The sequence below is a fragment of the Brienomyrus brachyistius genome, chromosome 10 (genome assembly GCF_023856365.1).
Source record: "Brienomyrus brachyistius isolate T26 chromosome 10, BBRACH_0.4, whole genome shotgun sequence".
NCBI lineage: Eukaryota > Metazoa > Chordata > Actinopteri > Osteoglossiformes > Mormyridae > Brienomyrus > Brienomyrus brachyistius.
In genome coordinates this window covers 18,781,966-18,807,279 of record NC_064542.1, presented here as the reverse complement: position 1 = coordinate 18,807,279, position 25,314 = coordinate 18,781,966, and the positions used below count along the sequence as shown (strand labels likewise).

The 25,314-nt window shown below is 45.7% G+C and overlaps 1 protein-coding gene across 2 annotated transcripts in view; it reads left to right on the top strand.

Annotated features, from left to right (window-relative positions):
- The window catches only part of fgf11a (fibroblast growth factor 11a), a 51,487-nt gene that overhangs the window by 15,025 nt on the left and 11,148 nt on the right, over positions 1–25,314 (top strand). For both annotated transcript variants that reach the window (XM_049029557.1, XM_049029556.1), the window contains 2 exons: positions 13,366–13,476; positions 21,029–21,132. In XM_049029557.1, the coding sequence (XP_048885514.1) occupies positions 13,366–13,476; positions 21,029–21,132 (215 nt within the window). The remainder of the gene's footprint in view (positions 1–13,365; positions 13,477–21,028; positions 21,133–25,314) is intronic.

Sequence of the window (25,314 nt, the reverse complement as noted above, 5' to 3'; positions counted from 1 at the left end):
CACATGTGTGCGGAGTTTGCATGTTCTCCCCATGTCGTCGTGGGGTTTCCTCCGGGTACTCCGGTTTCCCCCCACAGTCCAAAAACATGCTGAGGCTAATTGGAGTCGCTAAATTGCCCATAGGTGTGAATGTGTGAGTGACTGGTATGTGAGTGTGCCCTGCGATGGGCTGGCCCCCCATCCTGGGTTGTTCCCTGCCTCGTGCCCAATTTGAGAGTTGCAAGCGAAAACCCGCATACACACCGGCCCTTACTGGATAAGATTGCTTAAAGTCGCTAATTCATTATTTGTTATTGCAATCATAAGCACGTAATTATAACTGATTTCAAAAACCAAATTCAATTAATTTTTTAATTAGACTTGCATAAATTGCAAATGAGTATGCTTTTCCCACTTTCAAAACAAATTAATAGACCAAGTTCATTTTATTGTCTTCTGTTTGACAAATTAGAGTTGCCAAGTGCATTTTGTGTTGAATTTTGGATTTTTGAATTTAATTATTTTTTCATTGTTGATAGGATGGGCTATGATGAGCTATATCTGTCTGCTTTCTTTGTCTTTGCAGAGTGAAATCTGTTATAATACTAAACATGTGCACATTTACACAGGGAAACCTGTTATAATACTAAACATGTGCACATTTGCACAGGGAAACCTGTTATTATCCTAAACATGTGCACATTTGCACAGTGAAACCTGTTATAATCCTAAACATGTGCACATTTGCACAGGGAAACCTGTTATTATCCTAAACATGTGCACATTTGCACAGTGAAACCTGTTATAATCCTAAACATGTGCACATTTGCACAGTGAAACCTGTTATAATCCTAAACATGTGCACATTTGCACAGTGAAACCTGTTATAATCCTAAACATGTGCACATTTGCACAGTGAAACCTATTATAATCCTAAACATGTGCACATTTGCACAGTGAAACCTGTTATAATCCTAAACATGTGCACATTTGCACAGTGAAACCTGTTATAATCATAAACATTTCCACATTTGCACAGTGAAACCTGTTATAATCCTAAACATGTGCACATTTGCACAGTGAAACCTGTTATAATCCTAAACATGTGCACATTTGCACAGTGAAACCTATTATAATCCTAAACATGTGCACATTTGCACAGTGAAACCTGTTATAATCCTAAACATGTGCACATTTGCACAGTGAAACCTGTTATAATCATAAACATTTCCACATTTGCACAGTGAAACCTGTTATAATCCTAAACATGTGCACATTTGCACAGTGAAACCTGTTATAATCCTACACCTGTGCTCACTACGTATGAATACTAGTTCTTGTATATCCTTGTATATCTTGTAGTCCTTAAATCAGAGCTGGTCCCAGCCCATGTGGGGGTCTAGGCATACATCATGGCTGGTGCCATCTTTTTTGATAGTATTGCATCTTACTTATGTATGAAATTAATCTTAATTTTAAAAATGTAATAAGTGAAAACTGTACTGTGCTGGCACTGCAAAGGGCGTGAGTACTTCTAGGGACGCAAGCAAGTTGGACATGCGCAAGTGAGATCAGCTGTTTGCTAAGTCGGCACCCCTTGGAAGGTGGCAACCCTCTTTGTCGCCTGTAGGATTTGGACCAGGCAGGTACCCAGTTCCTGAGATCTCCATTCCCACAGAATTCCACTTCTCTCCTAATTACACATCAGATCACTTCCGTCTCAGTTTAATTAACAGATGAAAATGGGATGAAACAAATCTGAGCGTCACTCTCTCTTGTTGCTGAATTAAAAAAAAAAAATGAAGCAATGAAATGGAGAGGAATATGCTTTAGAGTTTCCTTCCTTTTCAGAAGCTACTACAAGCAGATAATACAGAAAGTCTTTCATGTGCCCTAATGAGCCCTCAGGGATGTGAGAGAAAGTCATTAACTCTGGCTTCTCCTTCCACGGTCACAAATAATTGCTATATTGATTACCGAATTATCCTTATTATTATCACTATTGTCATATATGGAGGCAATGTCCCCTCACCAGCTTTAACTTTGTCTTGTGGCATCTACAGTATGAGTCAAAAGTCTGGACACACCTGCTTCTAATGCATTTATCTCAATTTTAGCTACATTATTGACCTTATAGTAAATTGCCTTGAGGCAATGAAGTTATTCATATTAAATATTGCAGTACCACTTTACAATAAGGCCCCCTTTTGCCACTTGTAAATGGTAGTAACTCATTAATGAAAAGAAACCTGTGCTGTAACTTGTTTAAAATTGTCCATTAGTAATTTACAAAGTGTTATTACCTAATTAATAACCAGATTATAAACTGTTCATAAACTCTTTATATGGGTAGTCTTATTGTAAAGTGGCACCAATATTGCAACGACCAGGAGAAGTTTTTCAGTCGTCTCAAATATTTCTTGTATTTTAGACTCTTCAAAATAGCCCCTTTATGCTTGGATGACAGTGTTACAGACCCTTGACATTCTTTCAACCAGCTTCCATATCCAGCCACCTGGAATGCTTCTCCTGAAGTCCTGAAGGAGTTTTGGGTTCAAACTGACTGGTTACCTTGCTCTACTTTGATCCACCTCATCCCAAACCAGCTCTGTAGAGTTTAGGTCCCACAGAAATCCACTTTGCTCCTAATTACACATCAGATCATTCTCATGTCAGCTTAAGTAACAGATGTAAATGGGATTAAACAAAATCTGAGTGTTTACAAGATAAAACTTAACCTTCATGTGTGCTTAGGGTTGTCATGGTATTGAAAAACAAATGACTTTCAGTTGGTGTTTCCAGACTTTTCACTAGTACGGTAGGTGTATTCCAGTTTTCACCCCCAAATCTCATTGGCAGCTGTGTTGACCCTAACACAATACTTGGCCCCCCACGGAACAGCTGCACTCTCTAAGATGGAGAGGACTAAAAGAAGTATAGTAGAGATCCTATTCCAGGTGCTTATCGGTGTGGGGTGCTGGGTTCCCGTAATCCTCTGGACAATGGCAGGGCCCACAGCCTCTGCCACAGCCATCAGCGAAGAAAAGGCACGTCGTTTCCGAAACCTTATTTTCTGGTTTTGCACTATTGCAAAGACTGCAGGCAACTGATGAGTTTTTAGGTGGAGATGGTCAGGGAGGAAGCTGTCAGATAAGATTAATTAAAGAGTATCGATACATGAGATTAAACACAGGACCCACGAGCCAGGAAGCTGATCGCATGTAAACACACACGATGCCCTCGGACTCAGGGGAGAAGTGCTGGTGGTACAGTAGAGGCAACCATATATGTGTTCTGTCTCCCTGGTGATGTGAAATGCAAGTGGATGTCCGGCCCCATTCCAGCCACCCTGATGAACATCAGCCAATGAAATCCACAGGCTTCAGCGAAAAAGGATGACTGCTCTTTCGAGACATGACCAGCGAGCGAGAACATTAACGCGCTTCCCCAGTCCATCGTTGTAGGGGAACATGGCGTCGCTCTGCGCTTTGTTTATCAGGCCATTGGTGTGAGCGACAACTGTGAAGTTATTTAAATGTCTGGGTGCAGCGACGGTGAGTCTGGCGAGCATCTGCCGGCGCGCGTGAGCATCCGAGTGGGCGTTCCTGCGGAAGAGCTCTGGGAGCCGTTTGTGTTTTTACGGCCCCTGACAGGAGGAAGATGGGGGTTTTTCCACTCGGTGTTGGCAAGGCAGAGTTGGGGGGGTGGGGGGGGGGGGGGGGGGGGAGGCGCACTGGGGACCCTGATTAGCATTGAAGTCCATGTCCCACTGCTGTGACTCCACCACGTGCAGCCTGGCAGCCAGGAGGGGTGGAGCCAGGTCTGCTGGCTCAGCGTTCCGGAGGCGCGGGGGAGGTGGCCGCCCAGCCAGCTCTGAGCAGGAATGTCACGGCCGCTCAGCTCCAGCCTGCTGACAGCCTCTTTGGTCCCTGTCTTGTTCTCTCTGTGTGTAGCGAGAAAGTCTCTAACAGCGGCACAGCCGCCTCACCTTGAATGTAAAGACACTTACCCAGTGCTGTGCATTCACACTTCAGGGCACTGTCTGCTCACTCGTTTGGCCTGTCTGCTCTGCCTTTTAGAATCAGTCTGCGCTTTACTGTATGTCTCTCTCTCTGCTCTGCCTTTACGATTTGTTGACACTCTCTTTGTCTGGGTGCTGCCTCTTTAAGTCTCTCTCTGTTCTATCTTTCAGCCTCTGTCTCTCCCCGCTGCCGCTCTCTCTCTGTGTCCCTGTAATTATAAGTGGTGAGAAAAGCAGTGAAGGAGTCACCCATCTCCCCAGTAAGGGTGTGGGATTTAATCTGAAAATATGAACTGCACTAATATTGACTCTCTGGCAGGTGTTAACGTGAATGCAGTTGATGCGAAATAATAACCGGCATGAAGGTGAATGGTATTCCTGCAGGTCTGCTGTATGTGACCTCTACAGTGCTTACCGGGACAGGCCAGTTGTGGCGGCTTTACAGAAAGATCCCTAGCATACTGTCTGAGTGAAAGCTCTACAGTGAAGTTATCATAACCGGCCCACCACTAGAGGCCAGTTAACTTCTCAGCGGGTCCTTGGCTAACTGGGTCCTCATCATTTTGCCAGTTGGGGTGGGTGGGGGGTGTCACACCAGCAGATCACTCAACTCCAAGTAAAGAGTAAATTCCATTTGTAATATGTGGATTCCATTTATATCCATGCTCTGTTTTGCCGGGTGCGCCCCCTACTCTGCCCCCGCCTAGCACACCTGACATGAACCGCTGCTAAGGATGCTAGCCTGGCCAGTGCAAACCTGGTGTTGTACCGAGTGGATGTGGGACTGAGCTTTGATCACTGCACCGTAGAGTAGGTTGCTCTGGTCGCTCTGAGTGAGTGCTCTCGGTCACAGCCTAGCAACTGCACAGATTGCCTTCCGTTCCGCTCAGCGAATCAGGGGCTGAGCACAAGGTTGAACCAGTGGGCCCCACAGCCAGGTGGAGCAGCGTAGTGTTGATGAACCTGGAGATCAGGAGGACGTGGTCACTGGATGGGAAACTTGTAATTAAGGAAGATCATATATTTATTATTTACTAAATCCCACTACTTAAAGATAGTTCCAGAACGTAGTGGTGTGCCTGTCCGGATCCACCACTCTGGGGTCTTGTCAGTCACAGATCTCTACCCAGTGTGCCGTATGAAGGTGAATGCGTTTCAGTGTTGGTGGTGGGTGAACATTCAGGGATGTGCTCCACTATTATGGCAGGTGAGAGGACCACACATGAATTGGGCGGGAGGGGGTGGCAGATGGTCCCCACAGTGAGTATGTAAGTTGAGAAAGCGGCTTCTATACCTTGTGACGGATTTGGTCCGCGGCCATTTCATTCTGGCCATTTCATGCTGGCCATTTCATTCTGACACCTCCCTGTGCTGCAGTGCCAGGATGGCCTGAATCGATCCTCTCATTCTCACTGCTGGCCCGGCCGCCTCCCCCCTTCCCCCTTTTCCTGGCCGCCTGCCAGGGACGCGGGCTCTGTCCTGGCCATTGTTAGTGTAATTAACATCAGCGAGCCTGGGATTCCGCACCTCTGCAGTGGTTTTTCCCCCTGCTCGTCCCTCCTCCCTCGGGAACCACCGCCAGCCTGGGGAGTATCGTCTCTGCTCTGCTCTCTGCATGTGTCAGTCCTGAAGGGAGTCGGTGCTCCTTTCCCCCCTGTGCCCTCATCCTTTTCTCTTACTCTCTCTTCCTCTATCTCTATTTCAAAATTCAAATTCAAAGGCACAGGTTACATGTTCCATAAAGGTATTTTAAGTATATCTCCTTCCCCTTCCTTTATGCCCCTTCATATATTCTTGCCTTTTTAGCTGTTTGCTCTATCCTTACAATTTCTCTTTCTATTTTTCTCTCACTCTTCCCCTTTTTCCTGATTCCTTTCTCTTTTTTTGAGTGTTTCTACATTGTTTCTTTGCTTATCTGCTGCAATTCCCTCGGGAGAAGCTGCAGATCATTACACCTAAAAAGGAAAAGGGTGTGTTATCACTCCAAGAGTGTGTGTACGTGAGGAGGAGAGTGAGTGTGTTAGTGAGTGTACACGAGGAGGAGAGTGAGTGTGTTAGTGAGTGCACGTGAGGAGGAGAGTGAGTGTGTTAGTGAGTGTACGAGAGGAGGAGAGTGAGTGTGTTAGTGAGTGCACATGAGGAGGAGAGTGAGTGTGTTAGTGAGTACGTGAGGAGGAGAGTGAGTCTGTTAATGAGTGTACGAGAGGAGGAGAGTGAGTGTGTTAGTGAGTGCACGTGAGGAGGAGAGTGAGTGTGTTAGTGAGTGTACGTGAGGAGGAGAGTGAGTGTGTTAGTGAGTGCACGTGAGGAAGAGAGTGAGTGTGTTAGTGAGTGTACGCGAGGAGGAGAGTGAGTGTGTTAGTGAGTGTACGCGAGGAGGAGAGTGAGTGTGTTAGTGAGTGTACGCGAGGAGGAGAGTGAGTGTGTTAGTGAGTGTACGTGAGGAGGAGAGTGAGTGTGTAAGTGAGTGCACGTGAGGAGGAGAGTGAGTGTGTTAGTGAGTGTACGTGAGGAGGAGAGTGAGTGTGTTAGTGAGTGCACGTGAGGAGGAGAGTGAGTGTGTTAGTGAGTGTACGCGAGGAGGAGAGTGAGTGTGTTAGTGAGTGTACGCGAGGAGGAGAGTGGGTGTGTTAGTGAGTGTACGCGAGGAGGAGAGTGAGTGTGTTAGTGAGTGTACGCGAGGAGGAGAGTGAGTGTGTTAGTGAGTGTACGCGAGGAGGAGAGTGAGTGTGTTAGTGAGTGTACGCGAGGAGGAGAGTGAGTGTGTTAGTGAGTGTACGCGAGGAGGAGAGTGAGTGTGTTAGTGAGTGTACGCGAGGAGGAGAGTGAGTGTGTTAGTGAGTGCACGTGAGGAGGAGAGTGAGTGTGTTAGTGAGTGTACGTGAGGAGGAGAGTGAGTGTGTTAGTGAGTGTACGTGAGGAGGAGAGTGAGTGTGTTAGTGAGTACGTGAGGAGGAGAGTGAGTGTGTTAGTGAGTGCACGTGAGGAGGAGAGTGAGTGTGTTAGTGAGTGTACGCGAGGAGGAGAGTGAGTGTGTTAGTGAGTGTACGCGAGGAGGAGAGTGAGTGTGTTAGTGAGTGTACGTGAGGAGGAGAGTGAATGTGTTAGTAAGTGTACGTGAGGAGGAGAGTGAGTGTGTTAGTGAGTACGTGAGGAGAGTGAGTGTGTTAGTGAGTGTACGTGAGGAGGAGAGTGAGTCTGTTAGTGAGTGTACGCGAGGAGGAGAGTGAGTGTGTTAGTGAGTGTACGCGAGGAGGAGAGTGAGTGTGTTAGTGAGTGTACGCGAGGAGGAGAGTGTGTCTGTTAGTGAGTGTACGCGAGGAGGAGAGTGAGTGTGTTAGTGAGTACGTGAGGAGGAGAGTGAGTGTGTTAGTGAGTGCACGTGAGGAGGAGAGTGAGTGTGTTAGTGAGTGTACGCGAGGAGGAGAGTGAGTGTGTTAGTGAGTGTACGCGAGGAGGAGAGTGAGTGTGTTAGTGAGTGTACGTGAGGAGGAGAGTGAGTGTGTTAGTAAGTGTACGTGAGGAGGAGAGTGAGTGTGTTAGTGAGTGTATGTGAGGAGGAGAGTGAGTGTGTTAGTGAGTACGTGAGGAGGAGAGTGAGTGTGTTAGTGAGTGTACGTGAGGAGGAGAGTGAGTCTGTTAGTGAGTGTACGCGAGGAGGAGAGTGAGTGTGTTAGTGAGTGTACGCGAGGAGGAGAGTGAGTGTGTTAGTGAGTGTACGCGAGGAGGAGAGTGTGTCTGTTAGTGAGTGTACGCGAGGAGGAGAGTGAGTGTGTTAGTGAGTGTACGCGAGGAGGAGAGTGAGTGTGTTAGTGAGTGCACGTGAGGAGGAAAGTGACTGTTGTGGCATTCGCTAGTAAATAAATTGGACATTGTCATTAAACTGTTTAATAATAGCTGTTGTTGGCCACTGCCATGCCGTACAAACTTGTATGCTACTAATTCTCAAGGGACAACACGGCGTGATGGATACAGCACAAAAGCTTGCAAAACACTCCCATAAACCGCCTCTCTCTGTGGCAGGAACCCCCCAGCTTCAGGGTCTTACAGTCCCCCCGCAGTCATCAATCATTCCATCCCTTGTTCTGCCCCCTAGCGAGACCCCCAGGCACAGCAGCACCAAAACACCAAACTAATTATACTAACACCGAAACTATAATTAACTTGTAGCCCCTTCGCGAGCTTGGAAACCACAATATGTTAAAATCCATTTACAGTGTGGGAAGGATGAGTGCGTTACTGGGGTGAAAGATGTTTTTGTAGCAAAGAGTAGGTGTGAGAGGGAGAGGGATACGTGCAAGGGTTGGCTGAATGTGTCTATCTATGTGTCTGTGTTTAAGTCAGACAGGGAGTGGGGGGACCCCTGGAGCTGGCTTACTCATTTCCCCCCATCAGCTCTTTTCCTCAGTGACATCTCTGTCGAGCTCCATGTTACTGCCCTAGGAGATGAAGACAGGCAATCATTTAATTAAATATTGCGCACCCAGCTATAGGACTGCCTTTGTGTGGGCAGGCAGGCAGACAGGCAGGCAGGTAGATAGACAATCAGACAGACAGACAGGCAGGTTGGCAGACAGATAGGTAGGTAGGCAGGCAGACAGACAGGCAGGCAGACAGATAGGCAGGCAAGTAATCAGACAGACAGACAGACAGACAGACAGGTAAGCATACACAGACAGGTAGGCAGACTGGCAGGTAGGTAGACAGGCAGGCAGGTAGGTAGACAGGGAGACAGGCAGGCAGGTAGGTAGACAGGCAGGCAGGTAGACAGGCACACAGACAGGTAGATACAGTACTGTGCAAAAGTCTTAGGCAGGCAAAGAAAACGATGTTTAGATTATCCTCGTGTTGATGTAAAACTATGATATTATACCTGTCAAAGTGTGTCACTTTAGTCATTTCAGAACCTCCGCTAAAATCATTCTAGTATTTGCAGCGACCGTCCAGTGCAGCCATGTATTATTTGACTTGGCCACTAGCACACCTCATACAGCTGGTCACTGACTTTTTAAACCAAATATATTTAATTATTTAATTGAGCTGTTTGTGAAATTTAACAAAATCATGGAACGGCTGAGGTGCCCCTGAGGAGAAGTTTGGGAACTGAAGCGATGTTCATCTAGCCATCCGACTAGATATCAGTAACTTTTTAGAAAGAATTATTACTAGTTTTTATTGTGTTACTAATTTGCACATGTTCTGATGTTAAATTGTGTTTTTTGTTCGAAGCCAAAGTACACTTGCTATTCAGATAAACAGCTTTAAACATTTCTTTGGACTGCGTAAGACTTTTGCACAGTACTGTAGGCAGGCAGATAGGTAGGCAAGCAGGCAGATAGACAGGTAGGTAGGCAAGCAGACACCCGTCTGTGCCCAGCCACACACCGTGTCACAGGCTGGGGACGTGGGAGCCATTACTGCTTCAGCTTCCTGTCACTGTGCTTCCTTTGGTCTCATCGAGCACCAACCACTCCAGCTGGATTAGAGCAGGTGGCTCTGCAAATTAGCCTGAAACGTAAAAGAATTAGTTTGCTTTTCATGTATCACATGCACAGTGCCTGGGGAATATGGGTCAGAGTGATTAACTGCATCAGTAAATACTGCCATTATGTGTGTTTACTCTGCATTTCCTCCTATGAATCTTGCTAAGTGTGACATTCTGGGTGCAGACAGCAGGAGTTTCGGCTGCAACCCACCTCTGCATTGGGACACTGAGATAGTCTGACATACAGCAAAATCTTAACTGCAGGATCTGTCTGCAACCTGAAATATAGGGGGAAATCAAACCAACAGCTCTCTATAAAAATTAGCCACTCCAACAGCTGCCAAAGGAACAGTAGTAACAGTAGTAACAGCAAGCAGCCCTCAGTCCAGTAACAATATTAGAAGCAGCAGCATTGGACTAGTTCCAGTAGCATTAGCAGTATTGTTGCTAGTAGTACTAGAAGTTTAAGAAGTATTAATTATTAGGTAATAACAGCCAAATTGGTAAAGTAACAACAGTAATAACGCCAGTAGTATTTCACGTTTAAGTGGTGGTATTAGGAATAACAGTAGAAATGCCAGAAGCAGAAGGATTAGCAGCAGCAATAGTATTAGCGGTATAGATTGTGTGACTGCATTAACAGTAGCAATGACAATAAAAGCAACAGTTTGAGTAACAGGAGTAGTAATAACGGTACCAGTAACAGCAGTAGTATTAGATATATTGATGGTGAAACAAAACAACCCAACATGGTTTATTTGCCATTTGCACCAGTACATTGAAATGCTTCTCTTCTCCAACCCCATCTTGGTCTCTGTAACTTGGGGGTCACAGCACAGGGTCAGCTACCATGCAGCACTCCTGGAGCTGGGGGTTAAGGGTCTTGCTCAAGGGCCGACAGACTTTTGATTGTTCTGCTGAAGCCAAGGCTCGAAACAGCAATCTTCTGATCACAGAGACAGAGGGACAGAGACTCTGAGCCACTCAGTTTAGTAGTAAGAATAGGAATGGCACGAGCCATAGGGATAGCAATGAAAAGAATAGAAATAGCAATAGTAAGAAGAGTAGGAGCAGTAGGAGTAGAGTAGTTAGAATAGGAATAGCAGTATGAGTAGCAGTAGTAGGAGCAGTAGCACTGGCAGCAGTTAGGAGTAGCAAAAGTAGCAGTAGTTAGAATAGGGGCAGCAGTAGTAAGAATAGAAGGAGCAGTAGGAGTTGCAGTAGTTAGAATAGGAGTAACAGTAGGAAGAATAGTAGGAGCAGTAGGAGTAGCAATAGTTAGAGTAGGAGTAGCAGTAGAAAGAATAGTAGTAGCAGTAGGAGTAGCAGTAGTAGTAGCAGTAGGAGTAGCAGTAGTAAGAATAGGAGTAGTAGTAGCAGTAGGAGTAGCAGTAGTAAGAATAGGAGTAGCAGTAGTAGTAGCAGTAGGAGTAGCAGTAGTAAGAATAGGAGTAGCAGTAGTAGTAGCAGTAGGAGTAGCAGTAGTAAGAATAGGAGTAGCATTAGGAGTAGTAGCAGCAGCACCTCCATATAGAGGAGGCTCTTGCCAGGGACACAGGCTGGGGGCTGGTTTGTTCTGCTCTTTCCAAGTGAAATATCAGGACTTGAGTTTCGCTGGACAAGCTGGCTTTTGTTAAGCACCGTCATGCATGGGCAGGTTATCGACAGCTTGTATAAGGTGCCTCGTTTTTTATTTAGATCGTGAATCTATTCTAATGGAATCGCCATGTCACCGCTGCCCTGTCCCCCCCACGTCACCCTCATGTACACACACACTCACACGTACTGGGTAAGGTGCCTCTCAGTGGAGAAAAGTAATGACTTGCACTCCCCTGCTGATTGGGTGATATATGGTGTTATTCAGTGGGACGCAAACCTACATAACTCAGGACCTCAAAGTCTGAGGGAGAAAGTGAGAGAGAAATAGCAAGGAGAGGGGGAGAGAGAGAGGCAGAGAGAGAGAGAGAGAGAGAGAGAGCAAGGCTTCTTCTCAACTTGCTGCTGTACCAGTGTGTTTCTGTCAGCCTTTAGTGGTCGTCTGGATGCTGGCATCCCGGAGGGGGGGGGGGGGGGCTCCCCCAGCAGGCCTGCAGGCTGGCTTTGTGGAGTGACAGGTCAGGGCTGGGGCGGGGTGCCAGTGGATGCGGAGCGCCACCTCTGCTCTGCGTAACACTGGGTCCCAGTGCCAACCAAATGTTTTAAGTGACATTCACGCTTAGAAAGATCTATATACATGACACCAGAGGTACTTTTACATAAAGGCATTAATTAATACTGCAAGGAGGTAGGAATAGAGGCTGACTGGAGAAGCACAGAGGGATGGCTGCTTTTTGTGCTGGTGATTAATGACTAAACTGAGTAGCTGCATGCTGTAATAGTCTGCTGGAGCACACTCCAGGATCTACAGCGGAGGGGCTGAGCTGCTCTCCACTGTCAGAATCATCACTTAGACCCAGAATGGCTCTGTTCAGCCGTAACGCCTGTGAGCACACTCCAGAGGGAGGGGTTCAGTCACCAGGCTCCTGGCAGAGCCTGCAGTGTTTTGCATAGTGAGCGAAGCCGGCCCACATATCCCCCCCACAAATGGCCGGCAGACATACCCCCCCCCACCGTGTACCGCTCTGCCGGGGCTAATACGCCCCCCACTCAACGCTTCCTGATTTTATGTGTATTTGTAGCACCCTCTCACCCCCGTGACACCCCGTGATACAGATGGGGTGGGGAGGGGGGAACCCCCCCCCCCTCCCAAAAAAAAAAAACCCCCACTCGCAAAAGTTTACCAGCGTCCTAAACGTGCATCACAGAGTTGGTTCACTGAGCAGGATGAAAAATGAGCAATAAAGATAAACATTGTTATTGCCTGTCCTCTGCCCTAAATCGTTATTGTTTGCAGGATGTTTGTCTGCTCAGTCGCATTAATGAGAATTAAGATTGCTTTGGCTGGACAGGTGGACCAGCAAAGCACACAGCCTGTGCCGGGGGGGATGGGGGGTTTGGGGGGGGGGGGGGGGGGTGGAGTTCATTGGCCTCCAAGGTGTTAGACAATCAGCAAATCGGATGCTCCATGTGTTTTTAATGCTGGTCAGAGTCCAGATCTCAAAGGTAGAGATGGACAAAATATCCTGCTGCATGCTGAGGTACATTCCTGTATTGCCATGACACCGAAGGCCAGCTGTTGGTTGCCGGGGTGTGTGTGTGTGTGTGTGTGTGTGTGTGGGGGGGGGGGGGGGGGACTCCTAACCATGCTGTGCATAGGAACAGCTGGGGTCACTTTGGCCGCTGTACTCCTCACACACACTTAACTTTGGTCGCTGCTCCTTCAGCCCGACGGACCCCAATTATTACTTCTCTCCCCAGAAATCCCCAGAAACCCACTTAAATTAGTGCCTTCATTCATCCTGCTACTTTCCACTCTCCTCTTTGTCCTAGCGGGGGAGGAGGGGGTCGACAGCATTATTTTTGGCAAGCCTGCACTCGGGCACACATTGCCCCCATATATGTGCTCCTGATAATCGCTGGTGTGGCCCCCGAACGCGAGGCCCTAGTGGAGGACCCCATATGGCCCTCATGTTTGGCCGAGATGGAGCGAGTGGCTGGGCATGACGGCAAGTCGTTTAGCAAAGGAAGGTAGAGAGTCCCAGCTCATAAAACATTCAGTGCTTCGCAGTACGTGGCCTGTTTGCGTTAGAAATACGGCCATTTTAACCTTCGGTGTCACGCGTCGCACAGCTGTGCCGGGGTCCTTTTGGTCAACAGAGGCGCTGTAAGGGCAGGGGAAGCCATGACTGTGTGCAAATGGCAAGTCCCGGGGAACACGTTGCTGTCCCATCCCCTCCCAACCCTGCCTGACCCCTCCTCTCCTTAACCCTTCCCTCCCCAGAGCCGCAGCTGAAGGGCATCGTCACACGCCTGTACTGCCGCCACGGATTCTACCTGCAGATGCAGCCGGATGGTACCATGGATGGCACCAAGGACGAGAGCAGCTCCTTCCGTAAGTCCGTCCGTCCACCCATTCTCTGTTTCTGTGCCTGCCGGCCTGTGTGTGCCTCTCCAGCGTTTGTGAATCAGCCTCTCCATCTGTTTGAATTGTAGAGTTTTTGTTAGTGTGCACTTCTCTCTCATCCCGTTGTCGGATCTGTTTCAGTTGCTGTCCATCACTCTCTCTCTCAAAATCTGCATCTGTCCACTAATTTTAATCTGTCTCTCTTTTGTTTGTCCGATGGCCCCTAAAAGTAATTTTTTGGGTCTTCCCCCAAATGTCAGGCTGTTGGCATAACAGTGGCATAGTGTGAATGTGTGTATGCGTGTGTGTCTGCCTGCCAGTGAGTTTTTCTGGGGTGTTCTAGGTAAACCCGGCTCCTCTGATAAAAGCAGCAGCGTGTCTGCTGAGGCCCACGGGCTTCTGTATGTGTCATAATCTCTTTTTCTTTTTCTGAGCACTTGGACCAAAGTTCTGACCTAGAAAAAGGCTTCACTGGGGCATAATAATAAATAAGTGAAAATAGTAATTTGGTTATTATCTATGAATAATGGAAAACAAAAGAGTAAAACCCATTTCATTCGGTTTTAACTGAGGCCAAATGTACCGGTGTGTGTGTGTGTGTGTGTGTGTACTTGCATATGCTTGTGGATATCATCATGTGTGAGTGTATGTGAGCATGTGAGTGCTCTGCACCTGTCAGCCCGCATTGCAAATGAGGTTCACCAAGGTAAGCTGATGTTCCTTTGGGTTACAGACACATCAGAGTCCTTGGAATAGCAGCAGTGTGTTGCAGCGTGGTGATGTAGGGCGGCAGGATCGAGGCACCGTCTGCACGCTTCTGTATGCTTTCATGTGTGTGCATCGCAGGGTCAGTGCTCTCGCTGCGTGTGAATCGCACACGACATGCGTGAATAAGAGGTGTGGGCGTGTGACTGTCTGAGGTGCAGCACGCGAGTGTGTGTGTGTGTGCGTGTGTGTGTGTGCGGGTACATATATGAATGGACGGTCCCCGGATTTGAGTATAAACGTTTGTGTGTATGTGTGTGTATGTGCACGTGTATGCGCGTGTGTGTGTGTAGTGTATGTGTGTATGTGCACGTGTACGCCCCGCTTACTTTAAGTGGTCATTTCCCATGGCTGTGGAAGGGGGGGGGGTGCGGAGAGAGAGAGAGAGAGAGAGAGAGAGAGAGAGAGAGAGAGGGTATACCCCAAGACACACAGAGGGGAATAATTATGCACTTCACTGCGGATTATGCAAAAGCCCCTAAAATGGCAAATTCAGCATCAAATTGGATAAATAATTTAGGAGATTGGAGTGAGATCCTCTTCTCCAGCTGAGAAGCAGCCCCCCCTCCAGCTGAGAAGCAGCCCCCCCACCGCCACCTCGGGGTTTTCGGCTGAAGTCTTTAGAGGGGGGTGAGGTGGATTGGCCCTGGCATTACTGACACTTTCAAGTTGGCTGTGATAATAATAATAATAATAATAATAATAAAAATAAAAATAAAAATAAAAATAAAAATAAAAATAAAAATAAAAATAATAATATAATTAATAATAATAATGATAATAATACATTTATCTACTTTCTGTACCCGATTGTCCAATTCAGGGAGCCTATCCCGGATATTAGTGTCATAAGGCAGGGGACAACTTTATTATTATTATTATTATTATTATTATTTTTATTATTATTATTATTATTTTAAAAAGTAAATCTGATTGAGAACCATTAAAATTGCCAAACACCTGTATTAATTGCTTAGGTTTCCTTTTCTTCAGTGGAACACAGCCTGCATTCTCTGGCAAAGGAGAAGACACACACACACACATACATACATACACACGCACACACACATACACACACACACACACAGATTTGTAATTATATCTTTCTGGGCCTCTCCAACTCTTATTACAACATGTACTGTATGTAACGAACCCCTACCCAGCCCTAAATAACCAAAAACATAAAAGAGATTTTTAGTTTTTTGATTGTATTCACAGATCTTCGTGGGGACCTGAAAACTGGCCGCCGCAACGTCAAAATGACAGGTTTTCATCACATTGTGGGTAACATCTGGTCCACACAATGCAATATAAACCCAGTCTATGCACACACAAACACACTATGCACACACAAACACACTATGCACAGACACACAATGATACATACACACACACACATACAGTCATACACACTCACTGAAGCATATGCACAGAAAAAGTACCGTTGACCGTAGGAGTTGTCAGAGGACACTGGATGTGAGCACGTTCGCCCTCTCCCTCCCGCCTGTAGTTGGCGCTGCGCCCCAGTTGGCTCCCAGCCAGGGCCGTTACACATTGCGGCTGCTCACCGCTGCCAGTTAATTGCTCATTTTACTAATGCCGCCCTGTCATATTGATCCCCGCAGCCGACGCCCTGGGCCCCTACTGGAGATCGGGGGTCCCCGCCCACACCAGGCAGGAGGCCCCCCTTGTGCCAAAAAGAGCAGGTGGCTCAGCACTGATGGGCACTCCATCATTGTCTGCTGGGGGGGGGGGGTCGTCACGGGCCGCCTCACTTAAATTCCAGTGGATGGCGAGGAAGGGATTGCGTAATAACAGTAATAGTGGCAGCCCTCTACCTGTGGGGGGAAGGGGCCCTGAAGACCACCCTCCCAAAAGCCAGGAAGGGCACAAATCATCCCATGTCATTGAGCGACAGCTAAACTAGCAAGTCAGTCTTTTGGGAGATGCAGAGCCCCCCCCCTCCCCCCCCCCCCCCACCCTATTTCGGTTTTGTTCTCTGCACCAAACCGAAAGAGGAGGCAGGTGACAGGATGTCGGCAGATTACAGCTGTGACTCGCTAGAGACTCACAGTCCCAAATGACTGGGAGGTGGGGGTTGCCAGTCAACAGCAGCTGCAGAGATCCATCTCGGGGGGGGGGGGCTTACAGGCTAGACAGATGGGGGTGTGAGAAAGCAAAGGACACAGAGGAGGCTGCCTGCGAGCCTCCAGACCGACTTTCAGCTGCTCTGCTCCGCAGACATCCCTGATAGTCCCCCCCCCCCAGAAAGCTATAAAGGCCGTCAGCTTTATTTCCCTTTATGTCCTCTAATTACACACCCTGTTAATAGCAAAGTTTATTCATTTCCTTCAGGGGGGGCTTTTCTCTGACCCATTCCCCCCACCCCCCCCAAACCAATCGAATTTCTCCTTTTGAATCTGCGATGCGCTTAGAAGCCAGAAAACCTTTTACTACCTACTTTGCATGCTGTCTCTGACAGTACCGGCTTGCGGATGAGAAAGGAGAAGAAAAGGAGGAAACAAAGTGGTGAGAGAGAGAGAGAGCAAATAGCGGAGAAAAGTCGGGGGGGGGGGGGGTGGTGGGGGATATAGCCTTTTTTATTGCTCAGGTTTGTATTTATAAATTCTTTTTTCCCCATGTTTCCTGTATCAGCGCTGCCTGTTTTAGGAACACCAGGCCTGCATGTCAGGCAAATAAAGCATTTTTTAAAATTTGCATTTGAGAGAGAGAGCAGGTTAAATGGAGAGAAGGGAAAATCGAAAGGCGGGAGAAGAAAGGGACAGGGGAGCAAGACTGAGAGCGCGGTGGATGTGGTGTCACCCAGGGTGACAGGGCATGGTGGCGCAGTGGCCAGCCGTCTAGGTTAGCTGGGGGTGTGCGAAACCAAGTGTGAATCCAGCTGAGTGTGTCCATTCAGCCCGACACTCGATCAGTTGATCATGTAGTCGATAATGTGGCCTGTGAAATGTTCAACTGATCAATAAGTTTACCAGTGGCTGCACGGCGCTGAGCGTTATGGACCTCTCTTGTTCTGGAAACCCGATCCCATGAGACATCAGCAGATACCGTACGCTGACCCAAAGCTGCGGTTTGTGGTCTCTCTGGCTGTCTGTACACTTGTACTGCCTGGAAATGAAACTGCTTGTGCGTGTGGGATAATGCGTTTGTGTGTTTTTTGTAGGTGTATATGGAGTGTGTGAGAATCCGTCCATCCACAAATCGGAGTAATAATAATGAATTACTGCTGATGCCGCTTCACTGCTGTTCATCCTGACACTCAGATGGATCCCTGATAAGGTTCCCTTAGTAATGTCATGACATAGAGTCCAGTTTGCGTGAGGGAAATAGCACATTAGAAACATAAGGTATTGTTTGGATTGCTTCTCATTGGGCAGGTATACTATTTTGAGGGGATGGACTGATTCTCATTGAGTAGCATTTGTGTTTTCAGGAGCTGGACTGTTTCTCATTGGGCAGAAATTGTTTTTCTATCGGCCGCACTGTTTTTTTATTGGACAGGAGTAGTATTTTTAGGGGCTGGAGTGTTTCCCATTGGACAGCTGGTATTAATGTGCTGATGATGTATTAACTTAAGGCATCTACTGTCAAGGGCACAGCAGCAGTGTGAGGTTTTGGCAACCTTGCCTGACCTCAGACCCAATTCCAAAACCCTGTGGGATGGTGGAAAAAGGTGACATTCTTCTCCCATTCAGGGGCATCCAATCACCTTAGTCCTTTTAAAAAGTACGACCGGCGTCTCACCCAATCTCACCTCTTCCTGCTTTCCTGTTGTACTACCGATCCTAAGCTGTGAATTGACTGGCGAAATTGATTCAGTGTCACTACGCTCACTGCCCCCCCCCCCCCCCCCAACTCAGAAAGCTTTAATTAATCTAACGGCTCCTCTGTGCCGATTGGAACATTTGCGGAGGGAGAAAGGCAGACAGTGACCCATTAGGCAGGCAGGGGAGAGGACAGATTGCCATAGTGTGGCTGAATGGATTCCCCGCCACCCAAGCTTTTTTTTTTTGGGGGGGGGCGCAGGTGTTGCTGCCGTGCACAAGGTATTTGGGGGTCAAACAAAAATAGAAAGGGGTGATCTGTGTGGGGAGGTGAGAAGTTTACATATGCATATATATATATATATATATATATATATATACACATAAAAACATGATTTTTTTTTCTGTCCATCTAATGGATAAAAACCGTTGTTGCTCTAACTGTGTGCAGAAACAAAAGGATTCATGTTACTGTGTCTCACACAAATTTTCGTGCATCTGTGGACAAGCAAACACTGAAATCAATGAAAAGGTGGGGTACAAGTTCAATGGCCTGAATCGGTATTTTGTGAATTGGTAGCTAAACAATAATTCATGCTTCATCGATCCGGGGGAGTCCTCTTGTGAATAAATAATGACAACGGCAATCCCCTGTCTCAGAATTGACCTCTTCTTTAGTGAAGTAAGATGAGGTCTTCGTAATGCCATGGTTCCCTAAAAGCAGGGATTCTTGGTTTTCGTGCCTTTTAGTGAACCTCCGACTAGCTGATCCAGTCACTGTCCTGCTGTCTTCTGCTAACTCTTAGCTGGTCAGCTGTCTACCCTAGATCGTCTTTGAACTTTTGCACTTATCTTCGTTCTGCAGAGATTTTGTTCTTAGGTTCTTGCAGTTTCACTCTGTAACGCACTGTAGACGTCTTGTTCCTGTGCTGACTTACATTTGATTCTTGTCATTCATTGGGAGTTTAGACTAATTGCACTTGTGCCTAGTTGGCTCCTTGGAAAGCTAAATAAGCAAATATAAATGTAAATTAATTAACAGTTCTGTGATAGCCATCCTATGGTATGACATCTTTCCATGATTACTCAGCCCTCGGAACAGAATAGGAGAATAGTCCTTAGGTATATCATATTCTTGCAGATATCACTGGATCACTGAACGCAGTCCAGTCTGTGGGAAACTCATCATATCTCAATTTCATCGTAAAACAGATCTGTTGCATTTGAAAACTCATTGCACAGACTTTCCCTTCATTTTGAAATTACCCATGAGATTATGAGCTTCCTGTTGTCACTTGCTTCAGTTTTTCTTGATGTGGAATGGAAAGACAGACAATCTATCCATCTTCTAGCAGCTTATCCTGGTCAGTGTGGCAGGATGTGTGTGCGTGTCAGGTATACCTATCCTTATGGGGCCCGCTCATTCACTTCTATGGGAAAAATGCTAACGCTAACTATGACGACCTTAACCTCCACCCTGACCTAACCATAACCATAAGTAACCAAGCAAAGTACAAGAGTTTGTCATTTTTAGTTTTTTCATAGCAGTCACTGATTTTTATAAAATAGAGTTTTCCCCTATGGGGATAAGTACTGTATTACCCCCCCCATCCCCCCCCCCCCCCCCCCCACACGCACACACACACACACAGGTTTGTAATTAATCTTTGTGGGGACTCTCCATTCTTTTCTATGGGGAAAACTCTAATCCCAACATGACAACCTTAACCCCCACCCAGCCCTAACCTTAACCATAAGTAACCAAACAAAATACAACACTTTCGGCTTACTTTTTCGATTGCATTCCAACGTCAGAATAACAGATTTTTATCACACACACACAGAACTTTTAGGAGAAAAAGCATGTCTTTAGATCGTTTGCCTTGAGGAAGCCCATCCAACACAAACAGACTCAATGCCCACTGAATCACCCTGCTGCTCCAAATGCAGATGATAATTGTGAGATTTATCATAAAATTATCATCATTATAGGTTATAGCACTTTTTCGTAAAGTACATTCAAAGCCTTTCTATAGAAATAGGAAATAATTATCGAAATGATGCAGGTTGTAACTGTTACGATTAGTGTCATAAAATCCAACCAATTAAAATACATTACAATAAGATACAATAAAGTTAAAGCACAATAAATATAGAACTCGGACATAAAAAAGTAAAAAATGCTAATTACATAGCAGTAAAAAACAAAAGTCTAATTAAAAGGCAGTTTTTAGATGAGGAACCTGATTTTAGCCTGTTTGAAATGCAGAGGTAGACTGTTTTACAGCCTTGGTGCATTTGCTACAAAGGCACAGTCCCCTCTCATTACAAAGGTATTCCTTTGGATCCTAGGAGTTGCTGTGTTGGTAGACCTAAGGGGAAACATATGGAGGCAGTAACTCTGAAATGTGTTTGGGGAATAATTCATGCATGACCTTAAAAGTAATTAATAAAATCTTAAAAATGACTGAAAAGCTACGGGTAGCCAGCATTAGCGAACCCAAAAGCCTGAGAGAGCACCCCAGGCTCAGCTTAGCTACAGGGCTTGATAGCTACAGGGCTTGATAGCTACAGGGCTTGATAGCCACAGGGCTTGATAGCTACAGAGCTTGATAGCCAGAGGGCTTGATAGCTACAGGGTTTGATAGCTACAGGGCTTGATAGCTACAGGGTTTGATAGCTACAGGGCTTGATAGCTACAGGGTTTGATAGCTACAGGGCTTGATAGCTACAGGGTTTGATGATTCACATCGTGTAGAAGATGACGGCTATCGGTACAGTTCAGGGCAAGTTAAAGTGGCAGGATGGCAAGTATCAACACTGCAGTTAGAAAGGAGAATTTATCTCGTGTTTTATGATTTTTGGCGATCTCAGTTGTTCCATTTTATTTTGCATTCTTGGGAGAAGAGGGAGATAAAATGTTAGCACAGCATTTCCTGCTTTGACAGTAACCTGGCATGCACCGCTTCCTCTCCCTCTGTCCCCGGCAGTGCAGTTCAACCTGATCCCGGTGGGTCTGCGAATTGTGGCCATCCAGGGCACCAAGTCAGGCCTCTACATCGGCATGAACAGCGATGGATACCTGTACACCTCAGTAAGTCTGTAGTGTTTATTGCAAGTGGTATTTTCCTGCTATTGCTCACAGGAGACTGTTACCATCTGAGAATATTTCTGTGACTGTGATTCATGCTGTCAGTATAAGCAATGTGTTTTTAATAGTGTTATTATCAACTATTACCAGTGTGACTGAGACTACAGTATTTTTAACAAAGATGGATGCAACCAGGATCATTAATATCAGCATTACCAATGGAGGGGGTACTACTGAATCCCTTCTCTATTTTTAGTGTGCATGTGTGTGTGTGGATTATATTTATATTACGTTGTGGGGACCAAATGTACCCCACAATGTAATAAAAACCTGTTATTAAAAAACAAATATGCCGAAATGTCTCATATTTTATTTGATTTTATTACCTATGATTAAGGTTAGGGCTGAGTTTTCCCCCATCGAAATAAATATATAATTACAAAGATATAATTACAAAGCTGTGTGTGTGTGGGTAAGGTATATATTACATTATGGGGACCAGATTTACTCACAATGTGATTAAAAAAGCTGTATATTGACATCGTGGGGACCATTTTTTCCCATCCCTACAAGGGGAAATAAAATTTCATAAAAATCTGTGACTGCAATCGGAAAACCTAAAATACTACAAGTCGAGTATTTTGTTTGGTTACTTTTTTGGGAGGGGGTTTGATGTTCATGCTATATCCTGCAGGTTTCCTCTTTCTGTCCAGTGATGGACTGGGATAAGCTCCAGGGGCCCTGACTAGTGTAAATGGTGGGAATATAAACGTGTTTTTTTTATTCTGTTTCTTAGCCATGATGTCAGCAGCTGCAGCTGCAGATTTCAGTTTGATGATGCTCTGCTTGTGAAGCACAGAAGATTAGCCCAGCAAAAAACAGTTACTTTAACCCATATGGGGGGCATGTTCGTCTGGTCAGCTGTTTTCCTTCTAATCATCCACCTAATCATCTCTGTTATACTGAGCTCACTCCGAGTTCCACTTTGGTATGAAAAAGCCTTGAAGCTTCATCCATGCATGTCAGACCAATTCACCAATGAGAGTTCATGATGTCGGGACGAGCTCTGTGGTTCGCCGCAGGATGACCACCGCAGTGCCTCATTTAGACAGTGACTAAAGTTTAAATGTCATCTATATAGCAAACAATGGGAGTTTCAGACTTCTATAAAACTATTCTATAGAAGCTATGTTTTTCATCAGATCTGGAAAGACAACCTGGATTTAATGCTGGGTCATTGTGACTTATTGACAGTCAGATGAGCAAAGGATGATGGGAATGTTAAAGGCAAGAGATTCTTTTCAGAAGCACGAGCAGCTGAAATGCGTTCGCACAGCGGACTCAGATGAAAATAGTGAGGGGCCTCTCTGCCTGTGCCACAACTCGGCGAGCAGTGATCAAATGGGAACGGTCAGTGATTCACTACTTTACATTTTATCCTAACTGCACCTTTATAACGCATCCGTAGCACGTTCAGTGCACAGACTTTGTAGTGAACTGTTTAAGGTAGTGCGATGTCTCCTATCAAACTCCACACACCAGTCATATCTCTGCACAAAAGATACTGGCAGGTTGCTTGTGTCTCCTTTGCAGTGATATGATTGGTGTGTGGAGTTTAGGAGAACAGCACCGTCCCAGGCCTGCTGTCAAAGTTTGTGGTTGCCAGGCGTGTCGGCATTGGAAGTAAAAACATTCAGAATCGCATATGGTCTGGTTACGTGACGTAAAAACCAGCCACAAGACACCCTACCTTATGAATTGATTATCTATATACACTATATGTACAAAAGTATTTGGACACCTGGCCAGGGGTGTTTTTAGCTATTGAAAAGGTCAGTGGCTAAGTCAGGTTTACCTGGGGCTTGACATTTCTTTTTTTTTTGAAGAAAGGTCGGCATCGGGACTAAAATACTCGGGGCTCAGCTTAAAATAATCAGGGCTATAGCCCCAAGTGATCAGACCTCACGGTGCCCATACACCTGGCCATTAAACCTTTTATGACGTCCCATTCTAAATGCATAGGCATCAATGTGGACTTTGTTCCCTCTTTGTGACTATAATAGCTGCCACTTTTCTGGGAAGGTTTTCCACAAGATATTGGAGGGTGTCTGTGTGAATTTTTGCTCATTCATTCAGAAGAACATTTGTGAGGTCAGACCACAGATGCTGGACATGAAGGCTCTGGCTCACAATCTCTATTCTATTTCATCCCAATGGAGTCTCATGAGGTTTAGGTCAGGACTCTGTGCAAACCAGTCAAGTTATTCCACATCAGCCTGACCCAATCCTGTCCTTATGGACATTGCTTTGCATTCTGGGACACAGACATGCTGGAACAGGAAAGGGCCTTCCCCAATCTGTTCCCACAAAGTGGGAAGCATAGACTTGTCCAAAATGCCTTGATATGCTGAAGCATCAAGAGTTCCCTTCACTGGCCTAGGCCAGCCCCTGAAAAACAACCCCATGTCATTATCCCTCCTCCACCAATCTTAACAGTTGGCATAATGCAGTCAGGCATGTTCTCCTGGCATCTGCCAAACCTAGTCTCATCCGTCAGACTGCCAAATAGAGAAGCTTGATTCATCACTCCACAGAACACGTTTCCATTGCTGCAGACTCCAATGGCGGCGTGCTTTACACCACTCCATCTGACGCTTGGCATTGCTGTGCTTGGCAATGTCAGGCTGCATGCAGCTGCTCGGCCATGGAAGCCCATTGCATGAAGCTCCCAGCACAGTTTTCAAGCTGGGGTTAATGCCAACGGAAGTTTGGAACTCTGTAGTTATCGAGTCAACAGAGTGCTGGCGACTTTTCTGCACTATGCACCTCGGCACTCGGCGACCCCACACTGTTACTTTACATGGTCTGCCAGCTTGTAGCTGAGTTTGTTGTTCCTAAATGCTTCCACTTTGCAAAAATACCACTTACAGTTGACCGTGGAATATCTAGCAGGGAAGAAATTTCACAAACTGACTTATTGTAAAGGTGGCCTCCCATGACAGTACCACGCTTGTTTTTCTTCTTTAGAAACAACCTATTCTTTCACAAATGTTTGCAAACCTGATTGCATGTTTATGTGCTTGATTTTATACACCTGTGGCAATGGGTCTGAATGAAACACCTGAATTCAATGATTAAGAGGTGTGTCCCAATACATTTGTCTATGTAGTGTAAGTGCTCCATATCAGTGGCCGTATCTTTTGGATATTAATCTATATGTTAGTTTTCCATACATGTGGCTGGGGGTATGAGACCAGGGACAAAGATGAAGCAGGTTTAAATGACAGAAACCTCCATACAAAGGTAATGCTTTAAAAGGAAAACATTGTTATCACGTGGTTGATCTTCACATGGTCACAGAGCTGATGGTGCTCTGAATTACACCGTGTGATACTGCATGCGAGTCTCCTTTAAATGAACAATAACGACGGCAACACTAAATCTGTATCAACCGTCTTTTAAGGTTCATAGTTGGCTGCCATGTAATATTATATGAAACTATTATATCTATTATTTTTTGTAAAAACTCAAAGATAAACTTACCCCCAGGAAGATTTTGATTATGTGGTTCTGTATAAAATCAAAATTAATGTTGGGCTTTATTTGCTACCTGATCTATAAATAGAGTAGGCCTCTGACGTAATTGTGATATTGTGGAATGTCTGTGTGTTAACAGGGGGATGCTGTTTAGATTTCTGTGGAGATTTTCGCTAAAGGTCAACGACTTTCTAAATTTCCCAAGCTGCCTCTCTTGTCATTTTATTTTTAAACTCTTACATCATACTTCTGACTTGAGTAGCAGGACAGTGCAAAGTTCACCAGGTCAGACGCTGACGCGAGACTCTTTCATCATTCCAGCAAAAAAACACCTGAAAGACGAAGTGTGTTCTTTTAATTAATCAGCAGTTTATGGTAATGAACCTGTATTATTTTGAAAGTGTACGTTTTTAACATTTAACTTTAACATTTTCAAGGTTATTTTGTTTTTCTAATGTATTTGAAATATTTACAACATAGCATTTTGTTATTTAAGTTAATGTGTGAATGGTGTGAATGGATATTGCACAGTCATTTGCATTTCCAGAAGCTTAATTAAGCAGTCACAGTATGAAGCTGCTCTGAACATCCGGTCAAAATGTTGTGGAAACTTAATTGTCGAATAATCTGATTTTGACTTTGGTAATC